This window comes from Solea solea, chromosome 17, assembly GCF_958295425.1.
Source record: "Solea solea chromosome 17, fSolSol10.1, whole genome shotgun sequence".
Taxonomy (NCBI): Eukaryota; Metazoa; Chordata; class Actinopteri; order Pleuronectiformes; family Soleidae; genus Solea; species Solea solea.
In genome coordinates, this window is record NC_081150.1 from 14424908 (window position 1) to 14446744 (window position 21837).

At 39.5% G+C, this 21837-nt stretch overlaps 3 protein-coding genes across 3 annotated transcripts; 2 read left to right on the forward strand and 1 right to left on the reverse strand.

The window, feature by feature from the left end:
- The first annotated feature begins 433 nt into the window (after positions 1–433).
- On the forward strand, positions 434–8464 carry rhag (Rh associated glycoprotein). Its single transcript, XM_058614249.1, has 10 exons — positions 434–727; positions 3572–3755; positions 4109–4259; positions 4380–4527; positions 5727–5893; positions 5992–6129; positions 6248–6369; positions 6511–6584; positions 6711–6784; positions 7365–8464. The coding sequence occupies exons 1-10, from the start codon at positions 553–555 to the stop codon at positions 7437–7439; spliced, it is 1308 nt and encodes a 435-aa protein (XP_058470232.1). The 5' UTR covers positions 434–552; the 3' UTR covers positions 7440–8464.
- A 1385-nt stretch (positions 8465–9849) lies between these two features.
- On the forward strand, positions 9850–13364 carry si:ch211-22i13.2 (uncharacterized protein LOC553945 homolog). Its single transcript, XM_058614356.1, has 7 exons — positions 9850–10017; positions 10900–10972; positions 11412–11567; positions 11699–11760; positions 11871–11960; positions 12062–12151; positions 12237–13364. Exons 1-7 carry the CDS (start codon positions 10015–10017, stop codon positions 12285–12287), a joined length of 525 nt encoding a protein of 174 aa, XP_058470339.1. The 5' UTR covers positions 9850–10014; the 3' UTR covers positions 12288–13364.
- Positions 13365–13748: 384 nt separating this feature from the next.
- Positions 13749–20838, reverse strand: rd3 (retinal degeneration 3, GUCY2D regulator). Its single transcript, XM_058614355.1, has 3 exons — positions 20625–20838; positions 17517–17837; positions 13749–14472 (listed from the first exon to the last, which is right to left on the reverse strand). The coding sequence occupies exons 2-3, from the start codon at positions 17804–17806 to the stop codon at positions 14118–14120; spliced, it is 645 nt and encodes a 214-aa protein (XP_058470338.1). The 5' UTR covers positions 17807–17837; positions 20625–20838; the 3' UTR covers positions 13749–14117.
- Positions 20839–21837: the final 999 nt, after the last annotated feature.

Below are 21837 nucleotides of genomic sequence, written 5' to 3' on the forward strand. Positions count from 1 at the left end.
ATTAGTAGGGTTTAAAGATGTGTTTGAAACTGCAGGTGCATCAGTCAAAAAGGATCAGATTCTCAAATCTTCACTGAAAAGAGGAACAGCGACAATTAAAAATTAGAATTAGAAAAACTTAACAACAAAAATCTTGAATCCTTTGTTTGAAGGTTAGTATGAAATTAAAGGAATAATATAAATAGGTCAACAATTCTGGACAGTGAAAAATGAGTTGGAAGAAACAGTCATTAAGTTTTTTCCCCCCATGTCCGCTCACTGGATGAGTGTCATTACGCTTGTGTTTTGCTTTGTTCCCTCTGAAGACCAGAGAGGAAACCCATCCCCAGCAGCAAACTGCACACAGGGGGGTGTTAACCATCCAGGCCTCAGTCTTCTTCTACCATCTCATTGGTCACCACCAAATTTACATCAGTTTAAAACCAGACACCACTTTCTTCTTCCCTCCCTTCACACACAACCACCCCAAGAAACCAGGCAGATATAGCACAAGCGTGTCAGTAAGTGAGTGAGTGTGTGTGTGTGTGTGTGATAAGCAGAGTTTGCGTCAGGATGCCTGCGTACGCCACCAACATGAGACTGAAGTTCCCCATCCTGGCCTTGATTCTGGAGATTATCACCATCATACTGTTTGCGGTGTTTGTTGTCTATGATGATGGCAAAGGTCATGGGCACAAGGACCACAATGCCACTCACCATGAGGAGAAGCCTATGGACCTCTATCCCAGTAAGTCTGCATGTGCCTGCACAGTGATGGATGCTCTGTTACTTGGAGACTGACTGTTAGATTTTCTGAGTTTGACAATTTTATGTGATACTGTGGCAGTTTTTGGTTAAACAATTGGGGAAAATCCAGGAAAAGCTTTTGGAGTTTGTCCTTAAGTTGATGACTTGACCTGAAAAAAGAGGCCACTGTCTGTCACCAGAATTAGGGGAATCCTGTTCATCATGTTTGCAATTCCCCAATTACTTGCAAACATAAATTAAAGAACTCTGAGGGCTGTTTGTGCAGAAAGGTCTGCTGAATTCAATAAGAGGAGTCACGGGGGTCACATTCTCACAGTCAAAGACTCACTCACGCATCTGAGGATCCTGCAGGGAAAAGTGTCAGGTCTCAAACTGTGGAGGTCACATGTGACTCACATTTAAATCTCTCGGACAGAGAACACAGGCAGATCGTCTGTGGAGGAGGAGGAAAAAAAGGGTTGTGTTGCATTTAAAAAAAAGCATGTTTGTCAAGGTGTTTTTGTTAGTCACGAGGAATTTTAGTTGGCGTGGAGCACTTTCTTTTAATCTTATCTTCATTAGACATTGCAGCCTCATTTAACTGCTCTTTAACTGCATGAATGTCTGGCTCATGGGTGGAGCAGGTGTGACAAATAGAGATTACTCAACAGTCAGTACTGAGGCTGAGGATAATCTTCAGTCAGATGAGGTTTTTTTTTTAGTTACTGTTGTGTATCTACCATTTCTGAAACAGCCAGGCCTTCACTACTAACATGGAATGTTTTTTTTCCCAGAGAGCTGCCACTCACTCTGTCACTTACTCACACTTTTTTTTTTTATTTGTGCTTACAAATCCCAGCATTTTCTAAATTACCCAGTCAGCCTGTTTGACACCAACAACCATGCCACATTCAAAGTCTCTTATATCACATTTCTTCCCCCATTCTGATGCTTGGTGAGAATTTGGTTGTCTAGACCGTGCCTCAAAGCAACGAGTAGGTATTTGCCTGGGCAAACTGTTGAACAGGTGTACCTAATAAAGTTGCTGAACTAGTTTCTTGCATAAATCCTTTTATTGTCTATTTTGTTTTTAACTTTTTACATTTTGACCAAAAATAAAAGTAAAGTATGTCATTATGCAAATCAATTCAAAAATACGGATCCAAACATTCCACTGACACCACTAGGCGTGAGTGTGACAAAACAAAGGACCACAACTGTGCAAAATAACAACAAAACAACTCTCGTTAAAAACAAACAAAAAAAACAAACAGCTAAGAATGCAGTTTTATTCAGTATAGATCTAATCACACAAATTCAAAAATTGCTGTCACACCTTCTAGAAGTAATGTTGAATTGGGGGGGATTCGCCCTTCCTCGTCACTCAGCTCACCCATATCTTCACTAGATTACAATGTCGAATTACCTAACTTCTGTGGGTGCAGCGCCAGTCACAGTTCTGCAGCGATCCACACATCCACTATAAGAGACCCTGCTACGAGAACAGACTTTATTAATTAACACATTGACTGTTGTGCATATCAGTTTTTAAAAATGCTGGTCCCACAAATTATGCCACACTGAAGAACAACACCACAGAGAAGTTTAAGGATGACCACAACCCCGAATTACGAAATGCCTTTTCAAAGTGGAAAAATAACCCTAGTGTTTCAACAGTAACTAATTTCACAAGACGAGATTTGACCAGGCGCTGGAGAATCTAGCCGTTCTGACAAAGTGAAATATGACTTTAAAGCAACGTTATGTAATTATGTAACAATTTAACCCTGAAAAAAACCCACCTCTTCTTCCACTAAATAACTTTGGCTGCATCCACACTACTAAAAACTGACTTTTAGAATAAATTGTTTTTTTGTTTTTTTTTAAAGAGGGTGTGGTTTGGGCCATTGTTATGGTGTCTGACAGCGAATGTAACACAGTCACCTTCCCGCCCCAGCCTTGCTTCACCCCCAGCTCCGCCCTCTCACCAAAATAGGCTTCTCTTCTGCTTCCAAAAATATAAAATGGCACTGGCCAACTGCAAATCACAAACCAATGGGTGTCCATTGCCTGCAACTTGAATTGTTTTACACAAACAACAATCATGGAACCATCATTCCACCAGCTTTACCACTATTTGGCCAGTTGTTGGCCAACTGGAGTCGGCTCTTCTGAATTAAATCGAAAAACAACTTGTTGCGTTTTTGTCCAGCAATGATTATCAAAAGTGTCCTCTGATCTAAGTCCTTTTTGAAGGACGGAAAGTGTGTCCAGTCCACACAATAGAGCCACCATCTTGATAATAAATGAAGGAAATGGAGAACTTTTCCTCACCTTGATATGTTTTCAATATGGCGCTCATCAAATCTCGCTTTAAGAAAACAGGACTTCCTGATTTCCTGTCTCCACTATGACCCTCGGAGGGAATAATCCATTGAAAGTCCTAACCAGCCATCTTTGTTGGTCTATCAGCTGAGACTAACAGATAAGCACTTCCCAAACGGCTTCGTAAGTTCAAACCTATCTGAATCATATGCACGTAATAGAAAGGGCCACAAACGCAACAGAAACAGCAGGAACATTGTCCCTCCTTGCCATTCTTACTGTGATTTAATTGCTTTTCCAGGACAATACAACTCCTGTGGAAGGGAAATTACTTATGTGAAGTCCTGTAAACCAGTCTATGAATCATTTAAACTACACAGTCAAAATACCCATGGTAACAAATGGTAGCAAATGGTATCTCATTCAATTGTATGTGATTACTTATGTGATTTGTAATGCGTCATTCGCTCAGTAGCAGCAGCAGCAGCAGCACTGACCTCTGACCTTCTCCTGTCCACAGTGTTTCAGGATGTCCACGTCATGATCTTCATTGGTTTCGGGTTCTTGATGACCTTCCTCAAGAGATATGGCTTCAGCAGCGTGGGCATCAACTTACTCCTGGCCGCCTTCGGCCTCCAATGGGGCCTCCTCATGCAGGGCCTGTGGCACCTGGAAGACGGCAAGATCAAAGTCAGCATCTTCAAGTAAGACTTTCTTCTAAAATTAGTGACATCCACTGGAAAGAATGCAGATTGCAGTAAACGTAGGACTCCTCCACTTACTCATTCCTCCGTGTGCATGAGGGAACTACAGTGGCTTTGACATGCCAGAAAGCAGATCTTGCTGTTGAAGATGGCAGTAGAACAAGGCCTGAAAAACATATAAAGAGCTTATTTGGCCAAGAAAACAGAAACCTTCCTAAACCTACTGTGGGTACTGCAGATGATGAAAATATAAGAGGCGCTAGTCTTAGAACGTTTGAGTCCCACTTCCTGCTCTTGTTGTTTCCTATTTCCTGTTCTTCTAATCACTAGTGTCCTCCTGTCACCTCCTACAGAATAATCAACGCAGATTTCAGCACAGCTACAGTCTTGATCTCCTTTGGCGCCGTTCTGGGTAAAACCAGTCCTGTGCAGCTCCTCATCATGACCATACTGGAGATCACTATCTTCTCCATCAACGAGCATCTGGTGGCCGAGGTTCTAAAGGTGAGTGCCCAACGACGCGTGCATGTACTATATTAGTGCTGCTGCCACCACATATATCCTCTGTGTTTAAAGTGATTTTTACTGAAAACGTATCGTGATGGATCCACTTTCCCCCTGCAGGCTAATGATGTTGGAGCGTCCATGATCATCCATGCTTTTGGAGCCTACTTTGGCCTGGCAGTGGCTCGAGTCCTTTACCGTCCAGGTTTGAGAAATGGACACGAGAACGACGGATCTGTATATCACTCTGATATGTTTGCGATGATCGGTAAGAACCTTTAACGATTTCAATTACATGTGTTATGTTGTGTTAAAGGTCCAGGGTGTAAAGTTAGTTTGTATAAGTGCATAATTCTAAGGCTACAAGTAAAACGTTATATGCACTGCCATGTCCCTCCATCTTGTCCCCCATGTTTCGGATGTACATTTAAAATTGGAAGCTTAATATGCATTTCAATCTTCTTCAACCTGAAACATAAAGCAACAAAGAAGAAGGAAATGATAGAGAGACAAGTGTTTACATCCTTTCTGATCTGCGAAGGAGCCGTAGTTCTCTGACACACACAGTTCTAGCACGACTCGGCACAGCACGGCTCAACACTACTCAGTTTGGGTATCAGGTACATCGTTTTCCGTCACTACACTGTAGTACCTCCTTAACGTGGGCGGGGTCGTCATAGCACAAAACAGTATTTTATACGCGACACAAACACAAACTAGTGACGAGCATAGCCGTTGTTTTCAGTGTAACTGAATCATTAGAATCAGTTCATTAAAAAGACGAGTTCAGTACTTCCTGCATGACCCTGGAGCATGGACTCCGTCTGACACAGTCACTGAATCGAAATATAACTGAACGGGTTGTGATTCGGCTCACGATCACGGGCTTTCGGCAGTGCTGTCACTAAATACACCAGACTCCTCTGTTAAATTGTGTCCTTACTAAATGCATGTTCTCAGTATTTGAAAGTGTTTTTCACTGATCTACAGTTTGGCATTGTTCGCTTTGATTCTCTTGGAACCTCACCAGAGCAGGTCCTAAAAAAAAGCTCCAGGTACCAGGTACTATCTCTAATGGATAAGCAAAAAAAAAAACAGGTAGTGTCGAGCCGAGTCGTGCTAGAAATGTTAAGTGGAAAAGCGCCATCATTTATACACTCTAGAATTGGAAATGAGATCTTCATGGTTCGGATTCATGACCGAGTCTGACTGAGTTTGGAGTGGAGGATAAAGCTGTAGACATGAAGGAATGAAAGTTCATTGCTATCTTTCTTTGTATGAATTATCTATGACTATTGTTCACAAATAGCAGGCAGTCATTACAGTGAGGACACCACGCTGACCTCAACTGTTGTGCTACAATGAATATTACATTAAAAACTATCTAACTCTATTTCAAGGTTTCACAACAACGAGACTGATACTGTGTGGATTCTTTTTTTCTTTTTTTCTCTCGCTTCAACACAGGAACTGTCTTCCTGTGGATGTTCTGGCCCAGTTTTAACTCGGCCATCGCTGATCCAGGCTACACTCAGCTCATGGCTGTGGTCAACACATACCTCTCCCTGGCTGCCTGCGTGCTCTCTGCCTACGCCGTCTCCAGCCTCGTGGAGCACAAAGGAAAACTGGACATGGTGGGGAAAAAACCTTTCCTCAAAGACTCATGCCATTTCTAGAAATCAGTTTTAAAAATGTATCCAGTTATACGTTTGTTTTCATATCTTTATTACAGGTGCACATTCAGAATGCCACATTGGCTGGTGGTGTTGCTGTGGGAACGTGTGCTGACATGAACATTGAGCCATTCGGGGCCATGCTGATTGGTTTAGTGGCTGGCATCGTCTCTACCCTTGGCTTCAAATTTCTTACTGTGAGTTAAAATAAGATAAAATAAATTGCCAGCCTATTGTTTCCTTTGTTAATATTGAAATGTACAGTATATTTGACCAATTCTTTGAATTCGGTGGGCCTCTTTTTCTCCTCTGCAGCCAATCTTGGCGTCCAACCTGGGCATCCAGGACACCTGCGGCGTCCACAATCTGCACGGCATGCCTGGCATCCTGGGTGGTTTGGCTGGTATTGTGGCTGTTGCTATGGGGAAGAAAGATGGGTAAGGGCACGTGTTACTCAGCAGTATGTATATACATACATTAGTGTGCTGCAGCTTTTAAAATAATGCCGTATACCAGCTGCGCACCAGTGTCCAGCTCTCACAGTCCGGTCTCTTCCGCTCTCCTCCTCATTTTTCCAGAGGCAACCCTGCCATGCAAGCTGCCGCCTTGGCTTCATCCCTCGGGTTCGCCTTGGTTGGAGGCGTCATCACAGGTGGGTGAAAGTGAAATCAGAAAATGTGAAGCCAACGCCTCACATCTGGATACCTATAATAATAATATAATAATAATTCCCGATTCAAAATGGGACTGATCAAACAATTCATTTTCTCTTCTCAAGGTTTTATAATGAAGTTGCCGTTCTGGGGTCAGCCTCCAGACCAGAACTGCTTCGATGACTCTCTTTACTGGGAGGTGAGAAATCCCACTCCTCATTAATATCGACTCTAGTCTCCGACTGTCACATATTAAAAGTGGGAGACGTGAGATACAGGCTTTAGAAATGATTGGATGATGATGTGGTTTCTTTGTATCACACTGATGTGGTTCTCATTACATCAGTGTCACAAATTTGTAACACTTTACATTACAGCACAGTGATATGAAAACAAAGACAACTAATATTATGATAATACTGTCTTATTTCTATGGTAATGTGCATAATAAAAAAAGGGAGGATAATTTTAAACTTTATAATACAGTAAATATGTTCATGTAAACGTATTTCATTGATAGTTGCTTATAGAAATTCTCATTACAAACTATTACCTGGATATTTCTTTGGAAAAATCCTCATATTACTGCAATATTTTGTCCTTTACCACACTAACACACACCATTCTTACAATGGCAGAAATCGCAATACAAAACTACAAAAAAAAGTACCATGTTGTTATTGTACTATAAATATAAATTATGACTGACAAACTTACAAATATTTTTTGACATATTCTTCCACAAAAGATTTTAAAACATTGGATTTCATATTTTGCAGGTTCCTGAGGACGAGGAGGAGAATGAGGAGAGTTTGGCTCAGGCTGATCACTCAAAGAACAAAGCAGAGGCTTAAATATCTGCCCGTCATCATCATCTTCTTCTTCTACTAAGCTCAAAATCAAGAAGTAAAGGATTCAAATTCAGATTCAGGATGACCACTGATCAATTTATTCAGTAATCCTTTAAATCCCGGGAATTAACCCCATTTACACTCTGAAAAGTAAGCATTAAGCTTTAAAAAAAAAAATATATAAATATATATACCTTCAACAGTCATTGGCCACAGCATTGTATTAGTCTTATGACCTCTACGGGTTTATAAGTGTTTCTATTTTATATTAATAACAAGCACGTTTTAGTATTAGTGTGTGTGTGTTTTCCTTATACATTCTTTCATTACTATGTCCACACACCGGGTATTAGTGTTTCTGCTGAGGCGGATGGGTCAGAGACAGGAGTGAAACTCCTTACTTTGATCGGCTGCTTCACGTTTACCTCACTGGAGCCCAGACCTTCTTCCGTTTGTAAGGCGTCAGAATCTCGACTGTGTGAAAGCGGCAGCGTGTTGCTGACGTGGGCAGGGATAGTCGCAGGATACTCTTTTTTATCTAAAGAACCTCTGTGTTTGTGTGTGTACGTGTTACTTCCTGTCCTGTTGTTTTGTCTCCCCCCCCCCCTTTACTATTAACATCAAATGTATTCTTAACATGTATATACAGTTTATTTAGATGGACTGACATGGAACGTTTCATTGTAGCCCTGAAATGTCAAACAAGAGCAGCTGGTACAGTTTTTCTGACAAAGAAAACAAAAATGAACTTGCACACTGATAAATAACCTGTTTCCACCGTCATGTTTCACTATTCTCTTGTACATTTCCATGCATATTTTCTTTCTCATTTTATCTCTCATGACCTCTGGTGTATTTCACAGGATTACTTGGACTAAGGACGGGGGGGACAGTTTATTTTCAGTGTACTTAACATTAAAATCATTGGACTGCAGGGTTTTGATGAAACTGACTACAATTAAATGAAACTAATTGTTAATAAACATTTTTTGGCTTGTCAAAGACATGCCAAAAAACATAAAAACACATCCAGATCTTGTATTTTTATACAGTGGGCATTATGCCTTTTTTGTATAATATACTGATAATGTCATAAAAAAATATGTTTTTGTACAATACCAGAGTTTGTGTGTGTTTTATATAAATGTGTACAGGGTTTCATCCGTAATCTAAGCAATAACTCAAAGGCTTAAAATGTAAAAAAAGTGTTTAATTTTTGGCATCTTTTTTTATGTGTTGCCAAATACCAAAGTGAACAGATTTGCTGATATTTTTGAGGCCTATTAAGTAACATTTATTGTATAAATCTTAGATAATATTTGCTAAATGAAGTTATGATTTATTTACCATGTTTATCTCTTGGATAAATGTCTGTTTTATCTATTCAAAATAACAGAAATTATTATTTCAGTTTCAATATCCTGTTTGTTATAATTGTTTGTCTATATTGTAAATTGGGCCATGTTAGCTTGGTAATTTTAATGTATAAAAAGTCTGAAAAACGGTTGTTATTTAAAAATGTTTTTTGTGGTCATTATCACCATAGACATACATTATGAATACAACAGATAATGATGAATAATTTTATATTTAATTCTATCTATTGAAATTAACTGACAGTCACTCCATGACTGCAATTTATTGACAATAATTTTATTCTATACAATAACATGGCACCAGTGTGTGAAGTGGGAAAAAAGTAAGTGTCTTTTTGTCAGAATTACTTAAGCATTAAACCCTAATTTATGAAATTTTTCCACAAATAAAATATGTTGATGTTTACAACATGTATTTATTTGAATATTCTAAATAACTTAAAAAAATTCTTACACATTTTGCCAACTTGTATATTTAGATAATCCTTAATGGGCAAGAGGTCGGTGAATATGACTTAACATTAGTGACAATTCATAAACACTTCCTATTGATATTGTTCTTTTAAAAAAAAAGTGTACTCTTGGAAATAATAATTCAGGGCTTTAATAATGCAGTGGGCAAATAACAATACTGTACTCACGTTACAGCTGTGACCAAAGCAAACAACATCCATAAAATCAACTACAGCCTTTATATTCAGCTGTTAACTGCTATATGATTAGGATCTTTTTAATAACATGCTTAGACGAATGATTTATTGCAGTAGTAACAGTCATGTGATCTCATTATGAAAGTACTTTCAAGTTAATCTTCATCAAAATAATTGTTATTTCAAGTATTTCATGTTCAGTATTGTTATCAAAGGGAAAATATGTGACTGTATTTCACATCAAATCAAGAATATAGCCCTAACTGACGACTTGACTTGGTCAGAATACAAATACATACACGCATGAATGAGGCGTGTTCTCCTGGTGGCCGGTGGAGGGCGCTGTCACGGTTTCCATCACCTTCTTGTTTGGAACGTCGCCTGCCGCGGTGCGTCACGGGATACAAAATGTCTGCCCAGAATGTGAGCTAATGCTAATTAACGAGAGAAAACACTCACATACACGCGAATAAATGTAAAGTTCATGGTTTTTCTCTGAGCTGCTGTGCTGTCAGTGAACACATGACATGTTAACTGCATGTGGCTTAAACCATGGTAAGTACAAAACTCCTCATTCTATCAATAAGAGTAGTTTATTTAATATCCTGAAAACACTTTGTAGCTTTAGCTTGTTCAACCCTTGTGACTGGAGCGCTAAACAGCAGAGAAATTACGAATAATGCACTAAAAATATATAAATAAAATTCTTAAGTGTTTTCCTTGAGGATATTGTTTTCAAGGAGTAGCGGGGCTTTATTGTGTGTATTTGTATTAGCTTTTACAGCAGCGCAGGTGAGATTTCAGTGATCCTGTCACAGATGTCAATACATACGTGTTGATTCTAGTAAAGTTAATGCACGTAAGACTAAACTAACTGCTGAATTATATGGTTTAATAAGTGTGTTAAGAATTCAAATGTGAATGAGTTGTTAAAGGCGACTTCTATATGATTATATTTTAATTGCAACATGGCGGTGTATATGAGGTTTGTGATATTGCTTACTGTTGTGTTGATTATCTGCGTATTTACAACTGTTTTAATAACCAGTCATGGTGTAAACCTGGTGTGGATATGCAGATGTGATTTTTGGATGGATGTAGGGCTGCAACTAACGATTATTTTCATAATCTTGATTAATCGAGTGTTTGTTTGTTCTGTGAAATGTCCGATAATGTTGATCAGTGTTTACCAAATCTGGAAATGATGTTTTCAAATGTCTTGTTTTATCCTCAAACCAAAAAGATACAGTTTTAATGAGTTCGCAAAAATACCAGAACATATTCACATTAAGCTTGTTTTAATATTGGAATAAACACTCAATCTGATTAATCCATTGTCAAAATAGTCGATGATTAATTTAGTAATCGAATAATCATTGCAGCCCCAGATCGATGTGTACCATATCGTTAATGTTTTTGTTTTTTGTGTGTGTGTAGTCAACTAAAGCAGAGTGCAGAGTGTCCAGCTCCAGTTCCAGAACAGAAGAAAGAAGGAGATCAAGAAGCCAAGGCAAGACAACCACAGACTCAGACGGATCAAACAGTCTATTAGTGCAGCAGACGCTCTTTCACTGTTTCTCTTAACATCATCACAACTGGTCTGCAAACCATCAAATAGTTGTCCTGTTTCCTTTTAATAGCTGAATGTGTTATCATGATTTTCATGATTTTTTAAAAAAAAGAACACTCAGTCAATTACCTAAAAGTAATTTTTCTCACATTATCATAATATACTATGGTTGTGTACTTCGTGATAGTGAATTGTCGGATTTGTGATTAAGAATACATTATTTGTTGTTATTTTGTGTAGGTTTTACAAACAGCAGAATTTAGAAAGTAATGGAGCAAATGAGTTTCTTGATCAGCTTCAGCTGTGGTTATTTTCTGCCTTAGTTGAGTGGACAGTTTACTCTAATGTTTAAAAATATTTTCTTTATTTTCTAACCAAGGACAAGAAAAAGGGAAGCGGAAGCGCAGCCGTAGTAGATCTTCTTCTTCCTCCTCCTCCAGTTCGTCTTCGTCATCTTCATCATCATCATCAACCTCCTCATCCTCCTCTTCATCACACTCATCCAGTTGCAGTCGAAGTAGCTCTAGTAGCAGTGGTAAGCAACAACATTTCTAAAAATCTTTTGCTGGTGAACTAATTTAAATGTGATTGCACATTTTATGAATTTACTCATCATAACAGTATTAAAATCATGGTTAAATTTGACTCTTTTTGTTGTTGTTTTAGACTCTCGCAGCAAATCCAGGAAGCAGTCTAAGAAAAGTAAAAAGGAGAAACAGCACAAAAAAGTACTTTTGTTTTCATATGTTTATGTTTGTTTTTTTTCTTTTTAGGGGATTGGTGGGGGTGGTGTTCTTCAAGTCACTCACTAAAAATGTACTTGTGTGTTGTTAAACAGAAAGGGAAGAAAGAGAAGCGGCATAAGCGCAAAAAAGACAAGAAAGCCAAAGGAGGAGAGGAAAATGCAGGACCTGTACAGATCTCGAAGGTAGCGACTATAAGACAAATGCACATATCACCTTTTGAGCTTAAAGACACCGAAACACAATATTCAAGGAACTTTCAGATTGAACGTTGTTTTTTTTTCAGTACTTGAAGGACAAGAAAAAAGGCAAGTACAGCATGATCTCAGGGAAGAAAATTAAGATGAAAGTTAAGAAGTCAAAGAAAGACAAACAGGTAATGTCTAATGAACAAATGTCCACATATGTGTTATGTGACTTAATTTTGCCTTAGCTCACCCTGTCCCTTTTTTCCGCAACAGCGAGATAAGAATCGGGCAGAACTCCTCGAGTTCTTGAACTCTACTGTGTGATGCCACATTAGACACCACTCGTGTTGTGGTCAGGCTTGGACACAGCCGCAGAACTCAGGAAACACCGACTGAGTGTTGCAGGAGAACCAAACCGAGGATATTTCTGAGGAAGGAAGACGTGGTGAATGCACCCTGAATAGACACACGGGGGCAGCACTGAGTCCTTTGGAGGAAGAGAGCTGTTGCTCTCGCAGCACAGTGACATGTTGGTATCCCGGTTTCCCAGTCCTTCAGCCTTTACTCAACATGAGAGAGTTGAAATAGGCCAGTGATTGACATCTCAACTTTGCTTGTGGTTTAAAAATGTGGTCGCCACAGATTCTGCGTTGCACTGATATTATCACATTCAAAGTGGACACTCTCATCTACATTTCTGCACCACACCCAGATGGATAATCTGTTTGTTGCTGGGTCAGGGTTGTTGTTGTTGCTGTCAGGCTGATGAATACATTGACCACACTGCAACTCGACCACAGACTCTTCACTTGCAGATTTATGCTAACAACTTTGTGCAGAAATGAAGCAGCAGCTGCAGAGATCTGATGAACAAATTTCTGATTTTTGTCGTTATGAGTCCTTCATATAGTTACATGATATAATGGTGTGAATGAGATTTCATTCGACTCCCTCTGAAGCCACAATTTACTATAATTCCCCCCCCCCCCGATATATCTCATAGTCTTCCCCAAGACCTGTGAATGGACTTTGATGTGTAAACTACATGAAGATCTTGAAAGTTATAGATATATTTTTTACTTAAATTAGGAACAGTCAATTTATGTTGTAATAAAAAGCTTGTAAAGTTTGAGAAGTAAAAAAAAAATGGAGGGAATCAGCGTTAACTGTGTACCGACATCATAGTTTAGTTTGTGAATAAGCTTGGTATGCGTGTACGACACACTCATAACATTCATCTCTGCATTCATGAGTCGTTTATTTTTTATCAATTTGAAATACAAAACACAGTTACCGTTAATGTCTCCACTTGTATAAAAATGATGATGGAGTATTAACCTGTCATGTACTGTAGTATTTTGCTGTGAGGAAAAACGGCGATAAACTGCTGGAAAGATTTTACGTGGAAGTGCGTCATTGAAACATTCCTCAGTCATTTCTTTGCAACATTTTCTTCTGCGACGCCACCTTGCAGGTGATGACAACAGATGGAAAGCTTTCAGTTCTCTCTGACCTTGAATGATGAACAATAGGGACACACTCTCAGTGGAGAGAGTGTGACTCACTCTTTAAATGACGTGAATGTGAACGTTGATTATTGTGAATATTTTTTTTTACAACAGTGAGGAACATACACATAAATCTAATAAAATTAAAATAACATTCTCCTCCTCTCAGTGGTGTAGTCTGACAGAGTAATATAACCAGTTCCTCTTGCAACAGCAATGCCTTTGAATTAAGTAAAACTAGCAGGCTACAGGAAGTTTATCTTTGTGCTTTAGATGCCAAAAAATCAAAAAAAAAATGTATGAAGGCATCACTGTAATGTTTGTGTCAATTTTTGACATTTTTTAGTACAAAATAAACCAGCCATTTCCATGAGATAAATGTTTGAGAAATGAATTGCAACTTAATGATATACATTAAGATGGATGTTTCTTAACTGAAAGGCTGGAACAAAAATCTTGCCTCTAATTTAGGTCTTATCTGTGGGTCCCGACACAGTCTCTGGGAATGACTGTAAAGATTCAATGCTGAGGGGTCTCATACAAAAAATGGATGACGGGATTTATCCTCTCTTCCTTGGTGCACACCAGCATTTACGTCCTAGAGATCAGCATCAGAAGAACCACCATGTCTCGTGAAGGCCTCACGTCAAACGACCCTACTGCTGCTCGCTCCTTTGTATCTGAAGTCAGGCATGCTCCACACTCTCCCCTCCCCCTCCATCCCTCTCTCCACGTCCCCTGACACCGTCTTGAGGTCGCTCAGCCCCGCCCCGTCGGATACGGCTGAGGTCAGGCCCAGCGTGCTCCCGAATGGGTTGATCCTGATGCGGGACCTGAAGTTCACGAGGGACATGCTCATGGCACGCTTGTTCCACTGGCGGGTGAGCCGCTGCGCATCCTGCTCCTCCTTCAGGTGGTCCAGAGCCTCGAGGAGGACGGAGCGGAACAGGCCGGACACCTCCTGCACCTCGGGCTCATTGGCCTGCATGACCTCTCTGAACCTGGGCACAACAAAGCACAGGTTATGAGAAAGATTATATTATATTATATATTATATTATATTGTTTACTCTTTGTATTATGAAGTGACTTGAAAACTTGAAACCTTTAATGTTTTTACTACAATCTGTGTCAGGATATTTCTTAGTCTGTAGCTTTGTCTTTTCTTGGATTTTTGTTGTCACAGTAACTTTTTGTTCTTTCTACTGGTTTTATCGCTTTCAGAGTTTTCAGCTGCAGCCATGGAACATTTACAGATGCTTCCTGTTACTGGGAAGAGTAAATTTGAACTGTGAATCGATTTTGGCGGGTTTGGCTGACGGATGTCTAAAACCTGCGTGGAGCTTAAAGGAAACTATGGGTATGACACAAAAACCATGTGACACATTGTTAAAAACAGTAAAATAACAGAATGAGTTCTCAAACATGTGCTGTCCAAACAGACACGGGGAGGAGTGTGTGCAGCAGGGAGTATAAAATAAAAAGCAGCAAATATTTAAGCAAAATAAGGTCAAATTGTATATAATAAACAGAATGGGCACTTAAAAATTTTATTTAAACCCATACAAATACAAGATTAAACAAGAAAATCTGAAGACAGCAATTCTACAACGGTTTGTTGTGGCCTTTGTACGTGTAAAATGTGCATCCGATGGCAAATGACAGCGTGAATCACAGTAATCAGCACCTCCAGCAGCAGTGTGAGCAGCACACTGCTGCCATTGCCCTCCCTCTTCTCCTAACAAGCCCCTTTTTTTTTCACCTAACGAGAGGAGCCGAGGCCCTGACGAGCCTTTAAATAGACAACGCCTCTTTGGGAGCTGATTCCCACCGCTTGCAGCTTCCAGCCAACTGAGGATCTTTCCTTCTGCTCAGACCTGATCTACAGGGAAGAGGAATATGATCGATAATCACTGTGTATCTAACCAGAGCATTACGCTGGAAAGTGAAATCTTCATTAAAGGTACAAGGCATCATTTGCCATTTTCAAATTGCTCGCCAAGTTTTTTTTTTTTCTTCTAATGATTATTAAGTTATCAAATAAAATTATGGTTAGATAAATAATTTCATTAATTATAAAAACCACTAAGAAGTGGTCACAGTCCACTATATAGAACATTTCTAAATAGAGATTTAAAAAAAATATATATATATAAATCGTCATTTTAAATTTCAAAGGAGTTTAACTTGAAACAAAAAGAAATGTGTGAAATGATTTTCTCCAACTCAAGTGGGAATTTATTGACGGTGCCTAAGTGAAATATCTGTCATACCACAGACAAATATACATAGACAGATACATAGGGAATGTGTGCTGTTTGGTGCTGCACTTCTTTATTTATTTATAATTATGTAGAATAAAATAATTATCTCGAATTTTCAACATCAGTGTGTTTTATTCTGGAAAAAAAACAACTTTTCAGTAATGGGTTACAGGACAGACTTGTCTATACCAAGATGGTGGACATACATGGTCAACATTGATGAGTGATATCACATCCAGCCTAATCCAACTATAATACGGTCCCTCAGTTACACTTCACACTCCCTGGGACATGTGAGAGCTCCTCTTTCACACAGCTAATTAAAATCGACTGTCAATGCTCCTCTTGGTGTGTTGGTGGTGATATGTGTGACTCCCATTAGCTCCTCACTTCCCTCACCCACATTATCACCTCTCCCTCTCTCTCTGCTGCTGCTGCTGCTGCTGCTTCTTTCCTGTCCAACACAAACAGCACTCGTGAGACCTCTGCAGTTTTTTCTGCTCAAAATAAACTCAGTATGAAATCTGCCGCAGATTAGCGGACAGGGAGGACAACGTAGGACTATGAGCGGAGCAGCCAGTCAGTGTCGGTGCCATAACTATAAACTTTACTGTCTTACCGAGTTCTAAAGGACCTGTTAAACAATCCCATTTAATCCCTTTGGGAAATGTATTGTAATAGAAAATTGCAAAGTGAATTTGCTTTGCTGTTTTATTTGCTAATTATATTATTATATAATAATAATATAATTAACTGGTGTTTCGTATAGAATAGAGTTTTCGTTTGCAGTTTGGATTATAATAGGCCTATAATAACACATACATGATCAAACACGTTAAAACTACACTCAAACGCAGAACTACGTGCTAAAATGACATAACGCAATAACAATGATCGAATGATGAATATAAAACATAATCGGTGCAATAAAATATGATTAAACGTGCTAAAACTACACTTGATAGTACACTAAAAACACAACTCGCAAGTCAAATGTCTTTTATGTAATGTTGCAGGTTATAAAATACATTTTAAAAGGAGTGCTTTTATCTGTGATTTAAACATGTTGGGTTGGTGGCAATGCGAGTATGTCCAGGAGAAGCAGCAGCATGAAACAATAGAACACTTTTAGAATCACTTGAGTGCTATTCTCACATGTAACAGGAAGAATCGTGCTTTATTCACACTCTACGTTGCCAAATGCATTTTCTTCCCAAATGGAACTTCTGCTGAATGATTATAACTGGAAGCTGAACTGTAGATGAGTTTGTTTTTTGTTTTGAATTAACTATTTAAACCACTGTGGTGCGTGTGTGTGCAATAGTAAAGGGTTAGGGTATAAATATGTGTGTGTGTGTGTGTACGCATGTGTGTACTTACATACATGTGTATTTCTTATTCTTATTCTCCTAGCTAAGTTAAGTTGGACCTTGTGGGGACATTTAACAGGCTTTTTGAGGATAAAGGGTGAGTGTTAGAATTAGGTTTAAATTCGGGTTAGGGCAAAGGTTAGGGTTACGCATTCAGTTGTGATGGTTAAGGTTAGGTTAAGGGGCTAATGAATGCAATATGTCTATGAGTGTCCTCACAAATAATTCAAAACCAGCATGTGTGTGTGTGGTGTGTGTGTTGGGCACCAAACTCGCCTAGGGCACCAGATTGCACAGGTCCGGCCCTGGTTAGAGGAAGTATAGGACAACATCACCTTTATCAGGTTTAAACAGTTTACAAAGTGTCAGAGATCCTCAACCAGGTCTGTTGTCTTTATATCTGTGTTCTTACTTGAGTATGACCAGTCCACAGCAGGACGGCGGGACCTTGGAGCAGAGGTCCTCCAGGCCCAGCCTCTCTCCGGTGCTGACGCTGTAGCAGGAGCGAGGCGTGTTGGCCAGCCAGCTGTAGTCCACTCCGGTCTTGATGCGCCGGTACTCGTTCTCCCTGTCCCTCTGATGCCTCTCGGCCTCCTTCAGCTGCCAGCTGAACTCCAGCATCAGGGTGTCGCTGACCACGTCAGCCGGATCACGCCGGGCACTCCGGTAATACGGCTCATTCCAGCTGAACCAGGAGGCCATGGCCTTGTGTCCTCCTTCACGGATCACTGAGCTGAGGAGACACTCGGAGGTTAGTCACCACACTGAGATAATCAGCTGATAATAAAAGCTCCGAGCCTGTACAATAGATTAGATTTAGTGCATTTATTAAAAGTAACGAGACTGTCTGAAAAGGTCAAAACAGTCATTTACGCCTCTGCACTTGTTTTTTTTTGCAGAGCTTGAAATATGAGCCAGATAAAATTAAGCGAACATGACAGATAACTAAACGAAAACATGTCGTTGCCTTAGTTCTGTTGATTAAATGTGTTTTCTTTTTCTTTTTTTAAAGCTGCAGCAGCAGGAGAGGACACTGTGTTCTGTCTTTGGGCACAAAAATGAGAGTCTCCTTAGATTGATTCCCGAGTCTTAAAGGTCCAGTGTGTAACTCCTGTCAATAAAACAGTGTATACTGAACCCACACTTCAGGTGAGACTCTAAGTCCATTTTCCAGCTGTTCCCTCTTAAATTTCCGTGTCTCAATGCCTCACTCTGATGTCAGAGAATCAGAGATAATTCATTAATTAAAAGTCTGCCGTCTCACTTTACTAGCGTAGCTGTTACACTTTCGCCTGCGTCCTTCAGTTGTTACTTAAAACTGATTAAAGCCCCGCCCCCCACACTAGAGGATAATGGAGGATCTGGACCCTTCTGACAGTCGTAGGTGCCTTCTGATTTTAGGCTGATTTGAAGAGATTATCTGGCCAAATTATCTTGTAGTATGAGGGATTAACAGACGAGACTCTTTTTCTCCCGATTTCAAGTATTAAACATGTTTGATATTGGGGGGCGTGAGCAGAACCCCACAATGACCAATGAGAGCAGGAAACGGATGTTGCATACTTTTGTTCTTCTCAGCCGTGACTTCATCTGCAGTTTTTTTTTTTGCGTTTCTCAGCTCAAAACATCACACACACAATCGCTGTTAACGCCAGTTTCTGTGAGATATCACATGCCTGGAATCTCCTTTCCTGAAATCGTTTGATTAAACGCAGAGTGTGGTCCTGCGTTCTCAAGATTAAAACATTGAAAATCAGTCACAAGTAAAATCAAGTCAGATTTGAAAATCCTCTAGTGTGGGGCAGGATTAAGCGGTGTCACCACAGACACGAAAAACCGCTATCCTGAGGAGTACAGAGGAAGTCGTGTGGAGTTGAGTTGTTTAAGCAACATGTGTGACATTCATTCAAAATGAAAAGTTACATATAGAGCTTTAAATAAAGGTGATGAAAGGAACTTTTTGGTTTGCATCCACGCTTGAATCAGGATTAATTTATGGGTTGGTGTGAGCATCTTCTGTAAACCTTTATCATGAGTCAGTGTGTGTGTGTACGACTGTCCTCTGTTTAATCCTGCCGTCATGTGTTCAATCCCAAGCCACAGCTGCTTTATATAAGAGTTGCTTTTCACAACAGTCAGTCCTGCTCTTACCTCTGCAGCTCTCAGTGTAAGTCTGAGCTGATTAAGCCTTCAAAATGGAGACACACACACACACACACACTACAGCATCAGTATCAGATGATTTAACAAATATGATCTTAAATTATTTGCTTAAAAATTAAAATTTCATATCAAGTTCAGAGCTTTTATTCCACCGCTGTTGTCATGTGCAGACAGGTTTGGGGAGTAAATCTCTGTAAATTGACGACTTACATATGTTCGACTCAAAGAAGAAGCAGTGATTCTTAAAACTGAAATGATGCACAGCAAGTATCTGCAGTACGAGTACGTGTCTCACACACATTTGCCTTCATAACAAGCTGCTGATTAAAGACAACGTCCATATTATCGTTAGTTTAACGCGGCAAGCGTGGGTTTTTGTTTGTGACTGAAGAAAGTGAAGTTTTAAGACACTTTGCCTGATGAAGATATGATGTTTTGGCTCAAATATTCAATTACTTACAAAACAAAATGTCCCTCGGCCACATTTACATGCTCTACACAATAAAAATATATATAATTAAGCATGACATTTGTATCTCAGTCATAATTTAGACCTTGCTTGAGTTTTTTTTATTATTATTTTAGTATGTATTCATTTTCAAAGAGATGAATTGATGTTATCTGTACATTTAAAGGTAAATACCACAATCATATAGAGACACACAAAATGTAAACAACTGTTGACCAAATAATGGTACGGCCCAAATTGTGTCTCTACACTGAGTCTATGGCAACAAGACTTTCTGTTCCTTCTAGAAGAGAAAGTGTTGTGTAACAAGTTCAATCCACAGTTGCTATTTAAATTAAATAAGTATGTTTGTATTTATGTAAGTCCCTGTTTTGTTTTCCTGTGAATGCAGTTTGTCTGTTACAAAAGCTGGAGTGTCCTCTTACATGTTATTCCATTCTTCTTTATTTATTTTGTGTGGTTTATTTTTGTTATCCTATTTTTACAGATTAAATAAGTATGCTGGACATTTTCTTCTTAAGGTAATACAACTTTTGGTCAATAAACCCAGTCAAGAAATATCTATTATATTTTGACATTAAAACATACATTAAAGACCAAGAAAAGAAACTGCAATGATCACATTTCTGGCAATTATTAATAAGAATATTTACAGATTCAAACTGAAGACAGGTTGTCTTGTCTTGTCTTCCTGTGTCACGTCCATCTGTTTCTGGGACAAAAATAATTCAGCGACGAGGGAAAATGTCCTGGCTGGATCTTTATTTTCCTTCTTTTTTTTTTTTACATTTTCATCTTATTTAGCCTCATCTGTTGCTGTTCACTCTGTAACCTGAGCATGAACACACAGTAACAATAAAATATAGATAAATAAATAAATAGCCTTACCTCTGGGTGTGTGCTTCTTTTTCTCAAGTTGTCCTTGGACTAAACAGAAAAAAATAAAATAAAATAAAACAGGGTGAAACAAAATTAGAAAACTCCCAAGAAAGCAAGAGAGGGAAGAGCGGCTGATTGAAAAGAGAGAACAGAAATGGTTTCTCTCTCTCTCTCTCTCGCTCTGCTCTTCTGTCCTCTCACAGTCCTGATGTATTATCTCTCTCTCTCTCTCTCTCTCTCTCTCTCTCTCTCTCTCTCTCTCTCTCTCTCTCTCTCTCTCTCTCTCTCTCTCTCCCCCTCCCTCGCTCTCTCTCCTCCTCCTCCTCCTCCCAGGAGCCTCTCTAACCAGCCTCTACTTGTTGCAGGAGGCTTGGGGGAGGGAGGGAGGGGAGCAGCATCTGTGATGGGAGCCACTGGATCACAGCCCTTGATGAAGAGCTTATGTAGCTTCTTTCTTTTTTTTTACGATTTGCCGTCGCCATAGTGACGCTCATAAGCCTTTTTGTCGACAACAAGCTCCATCAGCTGAACGGGAAGTAGAGAGGGCGATGAAGAGGCAGATAAAGGGGACAGAGAGAGAGAGTGAGGGAGGGAGAGAGGGAGGGAGGGAGGTAAATCAAAGGATGCAGTTTAAAGGGTTAGCGTGTGCTGCAACATCAGTGCACCTGTGTAAATGAACTTCCTGCTCATAATGAGTCTCATTGGCCCCAACACATAAATCCAGGATGTGTTTGTCAGTGTGTGTGTGTGTGTGTGTGTGTACTTGTCTGTAATAGGCTGTAAGGACATCTTCGCTCATCTCCTCACATCTTTAAAGGGTTTTTTCTGAGGCTTAAGACTTAGTTTTCGGGTTTGTGTATGAACTGTATTCAGTTTAAGGGTTAAGTTTAGGCGTTTGAGTTGCGATAGTAAAAATGAGGGTAAATGTAGATGTGTGGGTGTACTTGTATATCTTGTTTTTTAGGACCTTTGCTGGCATAAACGCTGTCTTTGTCCAGACCAAAACCTGGTTCTCATGAGGCAGAACCTCATTTCTGAGGAACTAGTTTAAGTTTCAAAGGCTCAAATTGGAATTTCGGTTATCTTAAAATTAGGGATAATGCTTTGATGTGTGCGTGTCCTTGTATTTGTATTGTATTTATAGTAAAATCGTATAATCCATACGTAGTGAGGACATTTTGGCTGGTCCTCACATCTGTAAAGGGGTTTTGGGGGGTAAACC